Raw genomic sequence first — 18,901 nt, forward strand, 5'->3', positions numbered from 1 at the left:
TATAGGTATATGATTTAACTTTAATTCAATCAAGAAAATCGGAATTTAAAAATTGATGAAATAAAGTGATTATTAATAGCGTGAACTTTTTCCTGCAAGAATGTGTACGAGATAGAAGATAAAAATAAAAACAAAACGACTATATGAATACACCTGCTCGCTCGTGCGTGCAGATCATTCGAGATTTCTACGAGTGTGTTTACGCAACAATGACGACTCGCATCTTCCACTTGCTCGTACTTGCGTGATCATCGGTGCTCGTTTAAGCATACGTAACGTCTAACTTGTTATATAATGCAGCTGTCGTCAGCTAGAAGGGTGCATTACAATGTTCGCTTTCAGGAAGAAGACTAGACTGTGTCTCGTGAGTATAATAGCGTTTTTAGCTATCGAGACGATCTGGATAAGTTCCAAAATAATCACATTCGATTTTCACGAACTGATATTTTTAGATAGTTTCTCCAAATTAAAACACAAAAGTTTAATGATGAGGTTAAATATAGAGTTATCTCTTCTTTGTTTTCTTTATATATATATATATATATATATATATATATATATAATATGTCTATATTTATATATATCTATTAAGATACGAATTTCTAAAAATATAGCAACTTTAATCGATTTTTTTATTATCTTTTGAAATAATAATTAAATATTGCAATAATGTGCGCAAATGGTTTTTCATCCTTTTTCATTTTATACATATAACAATCAGCTAAAAGGATTTTGATGTATTACTTGATTATCATTGTTTGCATTACATTCGTAACACATTGATTTATATGTGTCGCGAATTAAAATAACGCGCCATCAATTAAAACTAAATATTAGCTCGAAATATAGCTATAAATACAAGTATACAACATTTTAATACAAATAGAGGTATGTGTGCTAAACATGTATGCTACGATTAATGTATTATAAATATATTATTCATTAGTCGTCCAATCCAATAATATAATATGATCGTTTTATCCGCGCATATATTTAAGCACGACTCCTTCATTACATTATAATTATCAATAAAAAATATCTTGATCCGACATAAGTAGCATAACTTATTCTCTTTCAATCAAACATTCTTTCTCGATATGAATTCTTATGTAACTGTGAGTTAAGTGTGTTTTCCTGTCATCTTGTATTTATATATCTGAAATTAATATGTCGCGAGAGTAATTAAGTAGGAAAGTAATTAAATAGGAGAGTAATTAAGTAGAAAAGATTCTCGAAGAAGCGGAAAACGGCAAAAAAGCTGGTCAAAATAAGTGCTTATTCCATTTAGTCATTTAAATCGATGAGTCAGTCCTACGACAAGACGCGATGAATGTACGCCTTTATTGAGTTATCGGTTGTTTTGAACGGCAATCCACGATAAAATTATAATATATCTATAGCACAGCTGTATTGTGCATGAAATGTCAGGGAGGTGTTTCCTCGCACAGTAGTCAATATTTAGAGAGGCAGAACTAATAATTTTCCTCTATTTGCGCTCGTTGCACCGAATCCGGTTGTTCCGCCTTGTTTTGAGTTAATGATGTGTGCATAGAAAAAAAGATGCACGGAAAGCAGCGTTACATTACGATTCGATCCCGTTGATGCGAAACAGAACTTTTTATTATGTAAATATAGAGTGACTCTCCGTAACTAACTATCTGTTAATTACAAATATTTCATTTAACGAAATCGATCTTTCTATCTGTTGAAAGTTTGATGGACAATTATTTCCGGAGATAATTAACATGAACAGATTTTAATTCGGGAAAACTTCGTACATATAAAATATTGTTTCTAAATTAATATCATGTGGATGCTTTAATATAGAAATTTAAGTACAAATTTAATTTGCAAAATAATTAAGACTAAGATTTTAAGAAATACGAATAAATATAATACATTTTTTCAAATTCTCAAAACTTTTGATGTTTTTTTTTGCCACGTGAAAGTTTAAACTCTCTTGATATATTTGGCAAATACCAAGTGTTTTAAACATCCTGTATAAGTCACACGAATATGCTTCAAATAAATGACTTTACTTCGCAGGAATTCCGTGCTACCAAAAATTTCACGCAAATTTCAATGAAACAAAAGCAAATATTGGTGATATTTATAAATAACTTGAAAAAGAGAAAACGTGCATAAACTTTCAAAGCGAGAGGTTGGCTCTCGCATATTTTTAAAAATACGCGTTGACATCATCATAGCCTCCTCGTATATCTGACGTCATCGAGTCGTTATATGAGTTAAAGTCGACAAGCGCGAAAAAAAATCCTCTTCACATGTAGGCAGACGTTGTTAAACGCATCCGCTTTGTTTCGATATATCTAAATGCTGTGAGAGCGATTTATTTACAGAACAATTGGATTTTGAATTCTGAAATCTGTGGAAATTTCAAATCTGAGAATCCGCTTATTTATGACAAAGTTATATGTATTGTATAATTTATAATTAATGGAATAAAAATTACAAGATTTCTGTAAAAAAATTAGAAACTTTAAACACCCATTAAACCTGTGATAATATTCGCGTATAGAAAAAAGAAAACAGTATTGTAATAAATAGAAAGTAAGTGTGACGAAACAATTTCAATGTTTTGAATGAAATTAAGCATATTGTTAAATCCTGTGCACAATAGAAAAAATATTAGGAATAAATATTAAATATAAGAATTATTTTAAAATAATAAAATCGAAAAAACTCTGATATAAAAATACAAATTCAAGTATAAAGGACTAGTAAGGGCTAATAAACTAGTAAGAGTCCTTTATACCCGAATTTGTATTTTTATATCAGAGTTTTTCCGATTTTATTATTTTAAAATAATTCTTATTCCTAATATTTTTTCTATCGTGCGCAGGGCCTAACGCGCACAGTTAACTCTTCCGGTTTAAAATAATGCCGACGTTACTTTCTCTATATCTAGCCGAGAAAAAGAGTGCGAATAAAATACAAAGTCACGACTTGAGCACCGTTACGATGCGAGCTCGCATTTAATCGAACGGGGGCACTCGTCCATAAAGTGACACACCCTCGTCTGAGTGAGCGTCACATCTCGTTTAATTTACGGCACGCTTCAACCACAGTGAAAAATCTGTGGTCAGAAAAAATGTTGGTCGATAGGTCCAACAGAGACGAGCGGACAATAACGAAATTTATCGCTCTCGCGATTCACGCGCCAAGTGTCAACTATCGTCATCGATATATAACTTTGATAACAGTACGTCGATGTCACATGTAGCACAAAAAAAAGAAATAAAATAAAATCGCATTGTTTAATCGAGTCTTTCGATGAAAGAATCTTGTAACAAATAAGAGAAAGAAAAGAAGAAACGATTTGAATTAATATAAATTTATATTTTTATTTTGATTAATCATACTTTTAATTGCTTCAAAAAAGTACTAATAAGTTAATCAAAAAATAAATCAATTTGTATAAAATAACTAAAGAATATTATGAGCTGCATGAATATATCTTTAATGTAAAGCATAAATCGAATGACAATGTAGATGTTTCAACCACGTTGTTAATTATTAAGTCGATATTCGTATTACTTCATCGTTGTGTAAAAAAATGTTACGTCATTCAGATGCATAAAAGATCAGATTTTGCATTTGCGAAATATTAATGATTAAGACTGATAAATGAAGAATCTATTCTCTTAAACGTCAAGTTTATGCGTTAAATTATTTACAACATTAAATATCTTAGGAAAATAAATTTCGAGTTCTATTATTTTTTGTTGAGACACAAAATATATGCAAAATTAATTGAAGAATATGATTCTGAATATGACTGTTCTACATAGGTACCGTCATATGGCAATGTGGTATGTTAATATGATTCATAAGTGGTCTAAATAGGATGTGGCAAAGTGGGGTCAAACGCAGCGACCCTGGACCGCCCTGATCTTTCTCGCGTTGCACTCTGGGTTATAAGATCGAATAGTAATCGATCGTGCAATAAATGTCTGTCTTTGATTACACCTAATCGCCTTGCACTTTTCTGCCATGCATCGAGCGATTATTCTATGCACAGTTTCTATTACATGTTTCTATTATATATGGTCGATATCAATCAAAAAAAACACTTCTACTCTCATTTGTGATAACTTATTGCATTTTCCTTTTATAAATGTATTGTATGATTTCTTTAACATGCAACTAAAAATACAAGATAATTATAAAATGCTAAAGAGAGTTAATAGAAAAGAAAATTTAGTTGAAACTTTCTTAGAAAAAAATTATAATTAAAAATCGTGTAATTATTGTTGTATTATTTAATGTTGTTGCCATTTGTATTGCTAAATCTTATCAATCTTATAAATAATATAATTACATAAATATCCTGGAATGTAAAGAAAAATAATGCGAAAAACAACTATTGTTTTATTCATAGAAATTTTTGAAAAAATACGACGATATTGTAAATCTACAAAAATCTAATGAACATTTATCGAAACAAATATTACTCATGATAACTCGACAAAACAGCCAAATTCTGCTTAATCCGTGTTTTATAATAGCTACAGGTAACTTTATATTACATTATAAATTTTTTTTTTACAAAAATATCGGAACAAAAGCTTGCGTAGAATAATATAACAGAAGAACACGTGTGCGCTTAAATTTCGCTGAATGCATGTTTAAAGGAACATCTGCAGAACTGCTGTTCCTAAGTAAAAAAAAATGTTAAAAGCTTATTTCTTTATCAAAATTATTTAAAGAATATATCAATCGTTGCCACATCTATTACAATTATCAATTTGCTAAATACATAAATTTTCATGAAAGATTAATTATGCGAAACAATGATAATTTATAAATCCCACTTTTATATTTTTTGATTTACAGAAACACATTCTATTATTCTAGACTTTTGTTCCACGTTTGTACTTTGTTTCCATTTTCCTAAACCACTAAAAAATTTAAAAAATTTTTTAAAAAAATAGGAAAAAGGAAATTTAAGTAATAGTTAAATAGTAATACTTTAAAATAATTTCCTACTGTAATTATTCTATTTTAATAATGCTGGCAAAAAAATCCGTTCTTCGTAACTAGCCTTATGACGGAAAATTATTCTCGAAGAAAAAAAATATCAAGTTTAATTATCGTCCATGCTTAAATTCGCTCTAATTAATAAAAAAGTGTCAATCTATTGCACGCACACTTTAATTGTCTTGCGATAACAAATTGATGTAGCGCATAAGATTGCAATTAGATATATTTCACTATTAGATAATTCACTATCAGAATTTGATATAGAATGGATAATTCTCTAAACGTTATATTTGAATAACAACATTTTATTTATTAATATTCGCATCGTTTTCCAGGAATGAGTTAATAAAAATATATATCGTCCAAAGATTATGAAGCACGTAACTGTACGATAATTGCGGTTTTTGCGGTTATTTTTATCTCTGTACACATGGTAACAGGTTTCCTTGATGTTATTTTCGTTTCTGTAAGATATGTGCACTGATAAATTCAATGATACTTTAATCAGTAACATATGCACACAATGTATAGATACATATAAAAAGAAAGATTTCTTATAAATAATGCTTTATATTATATTCAGTGCGGTTCAAGGCTGTGTATACCATTCTGTAAAATTATCATTGCAATATCTTACAGAATCTGATCGTACATGATGTAACATAGAGAAACGCATTTTTTCGACACGTGCTCATTGTATGACAATTGCCCGACAACTATTTAATAATGCATGGGGCGAATAATTAGTATCCCACGATAAATGAGAGGGTAATTGAATTATAAAAAATATATATATATATGTATTTTATTTTTCGCAACGTGTGCGTACTTTTATCATCAATAGCGTGAACGAAGCAAACCTAACGAAGCAAAATCGCAATAATTATATCCCGTGATATACGAAAGCATTCCTCGCGCGCGAGCCAAAGTATTATCATTTGTTTGCTAATTCAGCTGCGTGTCCAGTGTTGTTTCAACAAACAAAAAGAAGAGAGAATTATTTAATTATTTATTAAATAATATTTTGCACTTTTAAACATCTCATTAGGATATCTAACACTGACAAATAATTATAATCAGCCTTGTACTAAATTTAGATTTAAATCGACACTATAGTTGATACATTAATTTGAAAACTATTATATAGTGAATTATATAGTGTTAATAGATGAATAAAAAAAAAAAGTATTTTTGGTACTTTTTCGACTACGCACTGTAAGACACGAACGGAATACTACAATCGTTATCTGGTGTATCGCGGAATATATTTTCCTCTTCGGAGCATAATATATCGGAATGGTTAAAAATACCTTCGGCGCCACGTCACGTTCTTCGGATTCGCCTCGTCACGAACGACGAAAATCGTGACGAAGATATTCATGGCTCTCAAGCATGAGCATCGTATAATATGCAAATATGTCGTTTTTCTGAATACCGCGGCTCGCGCATGTATTACACAAGGTACTTTCGCATCGTGTAATTTAAGTGTCGAGTCGTGTGTCGCCGGGATTTTAAACCAGTTGTGAACCAAGTTGATAAGCGCGAATGACGATCGGCACGCCGTAAAATTTATTATCGCAATCGATTTAGCATTATCGTGTAAATTTTAATTATACCGAGTCTTTTTTTTTTGTCGACACAGATTTTATTTCAGCACGAGATACGATACGGTTTCAATTCTGTAAATCGAAAAATAGAGGAGAAGCAGGATTTATATAAGTTATTATTTCGCGTAATTAATTTCTTTTTCGATGAAAAATTAATGTATTCAGCAAATATTTCGAAATATATGCTTTATTTGACATTATCGCCGTGCGGATTTTACCCGTAAATTTTTCTTATCTATAATAATATCACCATTTATTTATTATCACCATTATGCAAACAAGCACAATGAGATGGAAGTGATGGGGAACGAACACCAAATTGAAAGATAATCATATTGTAGGAAAAATTAACGTCAAAAGGCCGATGATTCATTTAAATACCATTATGAAATCTTCATAAAATAATAGCAATTATATCATCGGGAATCTATTGCGTCTAATCTCAATCTTGCCACGTTATAATCTATATAATTACAGACGGATGCGAACTGACGTAAAGTAAAGGATCATTCACATTGCGGCAACCGCGGAATAAAAGCTACTTCGAGGAAACGAGATTCGTCGGTTTTTGCCGCCTGTCCCATCCGTTCCCCTTACCTTTTTTCAACTGTTTTTGCTCGTCGGCACAGTCTCTTTTGATCCCCGCTTTGCTTTCACTCGCTATGAGACTCTCGCTAGTTTTCGATTTCATTGTGCCTGTTGGCTGCGTTGCGTAACTTCAGGGCCACAAGTCGCCCGACACACACAACTCTTCTCCTTTTTTTTTTTACTTTCCCCGCGCGATGTCCCGAGATACCGATAAGATAGCGTTAAATCAGCGAAGACAATCTGTGTGCGCGAATTTTGGTCGATCAAAAATTCGATTCCGTATCTTGTCAAAGGAACGCGGGCCGGTTCGATCTGTCGTAAAATCGTATAACAATTAAATGAGAGAATCAATCAACTTCGCTTCATAAATCAACGCGCCTCTCTCTCTCTTATTAAACTAACTTCAAAAGTTTTACTGAAAAAATTATAGGAGACACCGATAATTGGTTTAGTTGTACTGAATTTAATAAATCGAGAATAAATCACGTTTTTGGTATTTTTTAAACTAATGTATCTCATTCGCGACACCCTATATATGCCGTTATGAAATAAGTATCGTTTCTAGGTAATAACATCCTCGGTAGATTAACGAGATATCAATTTTGCCGAAGTGATTGATATTGTTTGCCAAGAGTGCATCGATGATAGCGAGATTAATTTTAGAATATATAGGAACCTATATGAACCTGACTATATTTAGTATACATTTTCACTCGATTATAAAATATATATATACATTTAGTATATACGCGAAATTTTATACGCCACTAGAATTTTTTTATCCGATTAATCCATCATTCACTTCAATGAGTTAACCTGAATTTCAATTATTCCGAATAATATGAAAAACTGACGCGAAATGTCTGCGATATCACGTGCGATACGATAGCTGCGACTGCCGATCGACGACTGCTAGTGGAGGAGATTCGTTGCGTCGAGTCCCACGAGATTGTCAACCCGTACAGTCGACGCAGATAACGTTTACTTTGCACGGTTGACTACGCCCTGCGAAAGCCTAATCTCAGATCGGCAGAAGTGACTTTGCGCTTTGTACTTTGCCGCAATCGTTGTTTTTTTTTCTTTTTTTTTTTTCTTTTTTCCCTATAGTAATCTGTTGAGTGCTCAACACACATATATTTGCAAAAGAGATTGCTAAGTCAAAAGCAAATTGAAAAAAAATTATAAATTGATAGAATAATTATAAAATAATAGAATTATTTATAAGTTCGCGCATAAAAACGCAGATATAACGAATATATTTGAAATTATTAAAATTTTAAGACATCGAAGGATAAAGTTTCAAAGCTGCGCATAAAGCTGTACAGATCTGTATAAAGAAATTTTTTATATAGGCATAATTATCCTTTTCTAAAAAAGGCATGTTATTGTCATTGTTGTCGCTTTTCCGTGATGCATTGGCTATTTCGATTCGCATTGTGTTATATTCATAGCATCGAGCAGCTGTAATTGCGAGAATTAGCAATTTGACAGTTTGTCCAAAATAAAATAAAATAAAATAATATTATGTTTTAAATAATGTTATAATACTTTAAACTCGATTAATATTTTTGACAGTTATCAACTAATTGCTGTCAAAAAATATTAATCGCGGACAAAGTATATATATTGGTACATATTATTTAAAGCATATTACTATTAGCCTTTCGATGCTATGAATATAAAGCACAACGCAAATCGAGGTAGCTAATTAACATCGCGAAAAAGAGGCAACAATACTTGCAAAAATTAACTTAACATGCCTTTTTTTAGAAAGAGACTAGAATACTAGAACAATACAAGCGCGTGCTACGCGCGCGCAATTTCTCGATTTTATGTTAAACAGAATGATACAAAAATCAGCTGATAACTATCAAAAAATATTAATCGAGTTTAGAGTACTATAACATTTTATTTAAAACATTTTATAATTTTTATTAAATACTATTATTTTAAAATTTAATTAACAAATAAACGTTTTAATCAACTGTTACAATGCCTTATCTCCGATTAATATTTTTTGACAGAAATCAGCTGTTAACTTTAAAAAATATTAATCGCAGATAAGGCATTATAACATTATTTACAACATATTACTTTAAATTTTATAACACTATTATTTTAAAATTTAATTAACAAATTAACAAATTAACAATTATTAATATTTTTTACAAAAATCAGCTGATTAAAGCGTTAATTTGCTAATTAATTTTTAAAATAAGAATATGTTATAAAAATTAAAATAATAATATGTTATAATTCCTTAAACTCAATTAATATTTCTGACAGTTATCAGCTGATTTCTGTCAAAAAATATAAAGCGCAGATAAGGCATTATAACATATTATTTACAACATATTACTATTTTAATTTTTATAACCTATTATTATTTTAAAATTTAATTAGCTAATTAACGCTTTATTAATATTCTTTGACAGAAATCAGCTGATTAAAACGTTAATTTGTTAATTAAATTTTAAAATAATAGTATGTAATAAAATGTAAAATAGTAATATGTTGTAAGTAATATGTTATAATAATATAAAATAATATGTTTTAAATAAAATGTTACAGTACTTTAAACTCGATTAATATTTTTTGTCAGTTATCAGCTGATTTCTGTCAAAAAATATTATTCGAGTTTAAACAAACTTTATATAAAAATATCATTCTTTTTTATATAAAATCGAGGAATGACGAGCTTGTGTTCTAATATTCTTAAAAAATGTGATTATTTTTGTAAAAAATATAATAAGATGTAACAATACTAATATTAATGAGATTCGTTAAATTGAGTAACTGGAGTTAGAAGTTATATTTGAATGCAATTTATAAATGGAAAGTTGTTACATATATATGTATAAGTCTTTATAATCCAGTTAGCTGAGAAGATGTCCGGGGCGTCTGTCATAATTTTATCATCATGTATGCACGCGGTGTCCTAATTCCGTCAGTTTAAACTGATTTTGCATATAACAAGATTACTTGATTAATACTAGAATAATAAATGTTACTGCATTACTCTTTTAATTCACAATAAAAGATTGTCTTTATAAAAATTTCAATAATAAATATCTAAACAATTAAATATCAGAGCAAGACAAATTATACTTGTTCTCGGGCAGATATTGATGTAGAAATAAAATTACTAATGTTATTAATAATTATGATGGTTATGATAACGTTATTATTAAATTTTTATGTCTTGAGAAAAGACAAGATAACTTTATCTCCCTAGTCATGCATTTACTACATTGTGCAACTTTAGAATTACATTACGTTTTCCGAGATCGAGTCAAAGGGCCCTCCGGCGCAGTCAATGCACGCTGCGCATCGTATGCACCAATAAGCGTCCGCAATATTGATCTAGGATGCATATGGCAACTATATAGTGCCTTTTCAGCTCGTAATTTAACGTTTCCTTCGAGAGAATGTATAATTAAATATTCAAGAGTGCCTATATATATTATTATTTTTACATAGATGATATATTTTAAAATCATACGGAAGAATGTCATTTTGACTTAAAGATTTCAAGTACTTAACACTTTCTAAATGAGAATATTATTAATCTCGAAATTAATCATGAAATAATTATACAGAAATATTTTCGTAATTCTCTAAAACAAGTAATTATGTATGTTTCACGAGAAATTTGGTACAAGGAATTTCGTGCCATTTCCGAAAGCAAACTATATTTTCGTGCTCGACCTTTCGTTGACGCCAATTAGGGGTCTTCACCATAGTGGGATTTCCCCTCAAGAAATGCAACGTGTACAGGGAATAGATATCGATCAGCAGCACGTTTGCAGTTTCAGGCGAAACGTGTTAATAGCATTTTCGAGGGTGGAAGCTTCGCGTCTGTAAATGTGTCAACGTCCAAGGGAAACCGAGAAAAGGATCAATACCGCGATACGTCAATCGTTGCTCCGGGTTAACGCGCTTCGTCGTTAACTGATCTATTATGTAAACGTTTCCTCGTGTGTGAAATGGCCCCGTGCGTTATACCGCGTATAACGTCTTCGCGTTTACATATGGCATGTGTGCATTGTAAGATCGACGGCCACGTAATGCTGCAGATCGAGGTTACGACAGTGTCGTAACATGATCGTCAAACAAATGTCGAAGACGCAAATATGCAATGACCAAATGCACGTGGTGCAATGCAAATTAAACGATTCAAATGTGATAGTAAAATTTTTAATTATTCGAAAAACAAATTTATCCAAAAGTGGTTTAGAGATTACTGTCTTTTAACGTTTATATACGTGCAAATAAATTAATAAGTGTACTATTAAAATATAATAACGTAAAACAATTTCTCGCGTTTAATTTTTAATTTAAATGTTATTTTTTTTTAATCGAAGAGAATAATTATAAAATTCCAATATAGTTTAGTAAAATCGTCCAAGCTTCTCTTAATTTTCTAACGAAAAAAAGATACTTAGAAAATCTTTTTTATTGGCTAGAGAAATATAACCATAGCTTTAGGTTTCGCTAATGCTTTGTAGACATGTAATGCTACAATTATTGTAAAAATAACTTTCCATAAGTTTTTTACAAGCTAATTATCTTTCTGGTCGTATATGTAAAAGTCATTGAATCGCTCTAAAATATGATTTAAAATAGGTAACAACAGAATGACGGTTTATTGTGTAAGGAGTGTCACGCCTTGACTGAATACGGATGCAGCACGCTCATGGTGCATCGAGTAGGAGATGAAATTGCAACGAACAAATTACGGGATCACTGGCATCTCGTCGGACTTGCTGGCTCCTCCGACGTGGCACGTAGATAATCAACCTCGTAATTGCGATCGCGAATAATTTAGATGATCGTAAGCAATCGGCAGATAGGCGATTCGTTCATTCGCCAAGACAAAGTACTGCATTATATGAATATTAAAAAACGAGAAACTATCTTGAAATTAAACAATAAAATGGAATGTTTAATGTTTCTTGGTTTTTTCTTTCATAAGAAAATTTTCTTTTTTATTTTTTTTAATGATTCATTAATAATTCATACACAAAGAGAATTTTCTCTTAAAATTTACCCTGAAAATCATGATGGTAATCGTGGAACAATATGGTATATGAAAAGAATTTTATGAGAATTTCTCTGATTAATATTTATCACAATAAAAATAATATCTTATCACAATAAAATATAAAACATGTTTGATTAATTTTACTATGCATTTTAGTAAAATTAATCAAACATGTTTTATATTTTATTGTGATAGATATTATTTTTATTGTGATAAATATTAATCAGAGAAATTCCCATAAAATTCTTTCCATAGCATATTGTCCCACGATTACCATGATTTTCAGGATAAATTCTAAGAGAAAATTCTCCCAGTATAGTTATTCTTTAAAAAAAAGCAATGTGTTGCAACTTGCAAATTATATCTCGATAATATTGATGTTGCAATGTTTTTCACTGTTAAGAAAAATAGTCGATACACTTTCAAAATATTAAAGCGGTAGTAAATTACGGTAGTTCTCGAGCGCAAAAGCATCTACTCCATCAGCAATTCTATTCACAAGTACTCGCTCGTGCCGGCATTCACGACGAAACGTCAAACGCGCGTCCGCACGTTATAATCAATTGCACTTCTATATGCAACTTGCAAAATATATGTCATATATATTATTTATAGTACAAAATTGAACGATTAGATTTAAAACGATAAATATCTTGAGCCGAAGAAAAGCATGATTTGTATAGTAATATTCTATTTCATTATATTGGTAAATGAATAACTATTTTAATATTATGTTTTTTCATAAATATCTGATAATATTAATTTTTATAAATATCTTGTTTAAAAATATTATCGTGTAATTATAATAACGTTGTATTTTCGTAATTGCATATTATCTGACATTTATGCATGTCATTTGTCCATCTCGTCTTTGACGTTTGTATATATATCATTTTAGTAAACATTTCTTGTTAAAGATGATTCGGAGTATATTTCTGATCCACATTACTGTGCTCTAAATAGCAATCTAAAATTAAATATGATTCTCTAGTATAGAGAAATAAAAATAGAATACAATCAAAAGAGACAACTTAAAACGATCTAACAAGACAGTTAATAATCGAGTAAAATGTAAGATGCTTCATGGAAACCCGATCACATCGAGAATGCAATGCGACATAAAAAGGAAGAAAAAAAGGGTCGTTTTCCTGGCGCATAAGATCGGAAGTAGGGGACGAGGGTGGGAGACTCGCCGTAAAAAAAATAATAAAAAAAAGGAAAGCGGTCACAGGATCGAATGATACGAAATTCTTCGGACAAACGCGGTGCATTAAATGCGATATGCAAGAGAGAAAAGGAGAAGGGAGGCAGAAAGAGAAAGAGCACAGGAAGAGGGGAGAAAAAGAGAGGCAAGGGGGATCCTCGCTCACGCATCGTATACGCGCGAGAAGGACGGGGGGAAGGGGGGGAGAGATAGGCATTCGCCCTAGAAAACGTCAAACCGACGGATTTGCCTATTTATAAACCACCGAGTGAGTTCGCGGCGTATGAGCCTTTTGGAAAACATTAGCCGCTCTCGGACGAGTGCGAGCTTGTGGAAATTAGACGGAAATTGTACGACGCAGGGGCGTACCCCCCTTCCTATGCACGCGAGTTGGGAACGCGAACACAACGAACAAATGGACGGACTGATGGACAGACAGACGCCGCATTCCTTCCTACTTTCTCTCTCTCTCTCTCTCTCTACGTCCTCTTCCTCTCGCATCTCCTAGCCGCGAGTCGCGAAGTCGACATGACAAAGAGACAAAGGAAGAGAGAGAGGAAGAAAGGGGAGAGATAGGGTAAAAAGAGACGAGGCAAGAGCGCTCTAACCGGCGTTCGTTCTTCGCTGATCTTGTACTCACCCATCTTCGGGAGTGGCACGAGCTGCGGCGAAACGGCGGCGGACCCTCGTAATATGCAAATCACACGGTCATAGCACAACACTGGACGGTGATGGCGAGCGCGCGCGAGGCACGTTTTCACTTAGAAAATCGCGGAAAACGCGAGCGACGTTCCTGACACGGTACACTCGACGGCGGACATTGCGGTGTCGCGCCGAGTCGTGCCGAAGCCGAACGCGGCGCGCGATTCGCGCATGCGCGCTACATCGTCGCATCGCGATGCCGTTGATGCGAGATTCGAATCGCTGCATAATCACCGTCGAACTCGCCGCTTCGTCCTACATTCACCGTTTATTAGTGTCACTCGAATCCTAGAAAAACGAGAAAGGTACATTCCAATTTTTATATCCTGATAAGTGAGAGTTTTTAATTATAAACGACGAAATTTTTGTCAATGGTGTGGCATTATTTTGCATTAATGTAAGCAAAATTGATTTAAAGTCGATCGAAAATATGTATGCACAAAAATATATACATATATATGACACAATTCGTTTACCTTAGATATCTTTCTTAGAATGTTCATTCTTTCGCTATATTTCACAAGTTTATGTTAGGAACTCTCATTAATTAATTAATGATAATGACCGACTTACACACACACACACACACACACACACACACAATGGCTGACTGTACAATAAATAATACATGAACATAGACGCGATAAAACCGGAACGCACATAAATTCGCAACATATATGCCATCTAGCGGCACGCATTCGAACAAATAATAGAAATACATATGATAAATAAATACCACCTTCATCTATTTCAGTTACCTTATAAAATGATGGAATTAGTTACCGAGGCCGGAACACAGATGGCGGTAAGAGTGCCGTTTCTCTCCCGATCGCATCTTCCCATTCGGCGTGTTCCTCGACAGCGGTAGCCCGAGCCCGCGTTAATTGGTGGGACCAATTAATTCCGACAAGTTCGTCCGATGCGATTAGCGCGCGTATACGTGATGGTGGTGGTGGCTGCGGTTTATGTAGCCCGACCATCGTCCCCTGCACCCGGCACCGTCGATGGATCTGCCTGCGGAAATCGAGGAGAACCTGTTCCGACACTCGGCTTTCTCACATTCTCGCTGCTTTCGCACGAAAGATATCGCATCGGCGCCGACGTGCTCCTCTTCGGCGAAAACGACGCCTCGCCGCTTGCGGACACAAATTACCGGAGCTACCGGAGCTACTGGAAGCTACGTGCCCGCGGCGATCTTTTCGAGCTCTCTCTCTCTCTCTCTCTCTCTCTCTCTCTCTCGGAGACGCCACGGGTCGGTGAATAATGCGACGCGCGATTTGTTGATGCTGTTGTAATTGGACCCGCTGCGCTCAATAGATTTACGTACGTACTGTCATTAATTTTCTTCCCTTCCGTTTATCGAAGAGATCTAATAATTATCTTAATTATTTACGAAGTATATTACCTGTTACGAAACTACTGTCGACAATAAAATGTTTACTCTACTACTTTTGATTGACAACATAATTCTATTATATCATCTAATTAAAATGTATTGGCATATCTATAATTATCATTATGATAGAGCTAAAGATTTATTAAACTATATTTGCATAAAGAGTTTGGACTGTTATAAACTAATATTCTCGTCAATCTTGTTAGGATGATGAAAATTAAACACAGCGACAATTAATGCATATACAAATTAATCTAACATCTAGCGACTATCGGAAAATAAATGTATATCGTATGAAAGATATTTACAATTATGTATAATTTTGCATATTTTATTCGCAGGAACGAATAATCGAAGCGGTGCGAGAGCTCGGATAAAACTTGCTCCAACGATTTAATCGAGATCCAGCACGTCAGCCCGGAACGTCGATACAGTTTGTTCGGCGAATTCGCATTCGAAATCAGGCCCACGGTGTACCGCACGTCCGGATGGTCTACCTATGAATCTAGAAGGTCAGGAACGCGAAGCCGGAGAAGGAAGGTAAGCCGGCAGTTGATTTATCGGCCAATTAGTCTACCGTATCGGGTGCGCTTCTCTGGTGCGTCTCATCTTACAGACGATATCCCGACGAAGCCGGCGCACCGGGTTAAAACGCCGGGAAGATGAGATGGTCAGGGACGTAACTAGGTTTTTCGTTGAAATTACGATCAATCTTATAAACGAAAGAAAAAAAAAACGACCGTGACGCGATGAAGTAAAAGAAATGCAATTCAATCATTATTCATATGAAAACAAAAATAAGATTCTTGTCCGTTCATTTGTTTGCATAAAGTTGATTCAAAAATTTATAATTCATTTATAATCATTGAGATAATTGGACGGAATAGTTTTACATCTGTTTATTAATTTTTCTAAATAAGGAACTGTCTTTCTTTAGCTTCCTCTCTCTCTTTTCTTTTTCCAAAGTTAATACATTTTTCCGTTTTTAAAAGAGAATATATACATTTTTAAAAGAATATAATACTTATCTATAAAAATATTATATTTTTTAATTAAAAATTAATTTCGAAATTAATTTTCTGAATTAACTTTCTCCGCGCGTTCGCTTTTATTAACTCATAATTATCTGTGATGCTATTATATATTTTAATTTTATGTATATATATAAAATTAAAATATATAATAGTATCAGATAATTTTATTAAGAAATTTTTGTAAATGGGTTACGCATATTTCAATCGACACAAGACACAATTAACTTATAATTGGATATATATATGTATATATATCCAATTATAAGTTAATTGAGTCTTGTATCGATTGAAATATGCACAAAACATTTAGCATGATATTCTTCGAGTTCCAAGAGCATTGACGTTTAAAAAGATGAGAGAGGCTGAATTTACCGTTGCAATGGTTGCAAATGTGGGAACGGCGTTTATTTGACACGCGCGACGACGAGTGTCGTTTTTTTTTTCTTTTTGGAATCTTGCTTTGCAACGGCTTCATTAGGCCAAACCCGCTTCGATTTGCGGTTCGCGGTTAATGATGCACAGGCATCCGCATCTTACACACACGTACACAGTATGTCTTTCGCATCTTAAGGTATCTCTACATGGTGTTCGTCAGCGCGCACCGTTTAACGCTTTAGCGTTTTAACCCGAGGCTAAAATAGACGGTGCCTCTCTGCTTAAGCGTTCTCAGAAAAATCCTTGTCGCTCGAGGAAACAAAATTAAAAGGCATCCACAGTGTCAGCTGTAAATGGTCCCGATACGTTGCGTCTTTGATGCGAAAATCGCAGAGGCGAGAAAAAGAGAAATGGGGTATCCAAAACTCTCAGACAGAAACGTTGAGTGATAAGAAATTTGCAAAGTTACAAAGTACAATAATGTCAATGTCATTTTGTGAAATTGTTCTTTGATATGTTTTAGCTGTTTCGCACATTTCAGGAAAAACATTGCAATTACAATTTAAAATATTAGAGATGTAGGACACATTTCTCCAAAAATATTATATATATTTTAAGGGATTTAGTTTCAAGGATTTCAAGGGATGTTTCTCAATTAAATTTATTCAGCGCGTGCTTTTAAAATTAATCATAAAATACGTAGGTAATTTTGTATCCTAACAAGCAAGACTGAAAATACAATAGATAAAGAAAGAAAATGAGAACACGAAAGATATAATATTGATAAATTGTTCACATAGTACGAATATTTATGAGTTAAACTAGCTTTTTTTATTTAAGCGCAAGAACTTGCTGAACATTTGTGGAAGCCTTTTACGATTTTAATAATAAATTCAAAAATAATCGAAATATTTGAACGCAAAGAATCAACATTGTAAACTGTCGAGACAGTTTACAAAGTTAATTCTTTAAGACAGCACAAGAGGCAATCGCAAATTCACGTGTTGCCATTGCGATGATACGCGCGTTAACTAATGCTCGAAACACGACACGACGATTTTTTCACGTGCTAGTGATTTCGATTTTATTCTTCGTGACGGCGGGACCCGAAAAGGGCCCTGTACGTGATGACTTGCCTCTGGCACCATTAGATCTGCCGGCTCGAATTTCAGTTATGCCGCTGCGAGCCGAACGATTTAGCGGGCCCACACTGTTCCGCCTGTGAGAGGTCTCAAACTTTACGCTCATTGTCGAAAACGCGCGGACGGAGCGACAAATTAAACGTAATTAACGCGGTACAGGGATTGTGTATTTTTATATATGAAACGTAATGTTTTTTCTCAGGTTAATACAAAATTTAAATAACTAGAACAACACAAGCGCGCTACGCTATTCCTCACTTTTATATAAAAAAGAATGATATTTTTGTATAAAGTTTGCTTAAACTTGATTAATATTTTTTGACAGAAATCAGCTGATTAAAGCGTTAATTTGACAATTAAATTTTAAAATAAAGACATGTTACAAAAATTAAAATAATAATGTTATAAATAATATGTTATAATATTTTAAACTCGAATAATATTTTTTGACAGAAATCAGCTGATAACTGTCAAAAATATTAATCGAGTTTAAGGAATTATAACACATTTTATTTAAAACATATTATTTTAATTTTTATAACATATTCTTATTTTAAAAATTAATTAGCAAATTAACGCTTTAATCAGCTGATTTCTGTCAAAAAATATTAATTAAGCGTAATGTAAAATAGCAATATGTTGTAAATAATATGTTATAATGCCTTATCTGCGGTTAATATTTTTTAACAGAAATCAGCTGATAACTGTCACAAATTTTAATCGAGTTTAAAGAATTATGACATTATTTAAAACATATTATTTTAATTTTTATAACATATTATTTTAAAAATTAATTAGCAAATTAACT

The 18,901-nt window shown here is 32.8% G+C and overlaps 1 protein-coding gene across 15 annotated transcripts in view; it reads right to left on the reverse strand.

The window, feature by feature from the left end:
* The window catches only part of Unc-115a (actin binding LIM protein Uncoordinated 115a), a 30,373-nt gene extending 16,094 nt beyond the window's left edge, over positions 1 to 14,279 (reverse strand). For 9 of the 15 annotated variants that reach the window (XM_083038073.1, XM_083037959.1, XM_083038247.1 and 6 more), the window contains exon 1: positions 7,206 to 8,123. In XM_083038073.1, coding sequence (XP_082894199.1) covers positions 7,206 to 7,299 — 94 coding nt within the window. In that variant the 5' untranslated portion in view covers positions 7,300 to 8,123. Of the gene's footprint in view, positions 1 to 7,205; positions 8,158 to 14,084 lie in introns of those variants that run through there. The other 6 variants (XM_083037635.1, XM_083037450.1, XM_083037369.1 and 3 more) reach the window with 6 other exon arrangements.
* Positions 14,280 to 18,901: the final 4,622 nt, after the last annotated feature.

This window comes from Prenolepis imparis, unplaced genomic scaffold, assembly GCF_030444845.1.
Source record: "Prenolepis imparis isolate NDT839.2.m4 unplaced genomic scaffold, iyPreImpa1.0 SCAF_1, whole genome shotgun sequence".
Taxonomy (NCBI): domain Eukaryota; kingdom Metazoa; phylum Arthropoda; class Insecta; order Hymenoptera; family Formicidae; genus Prenolepis; species Prenolepis imparis.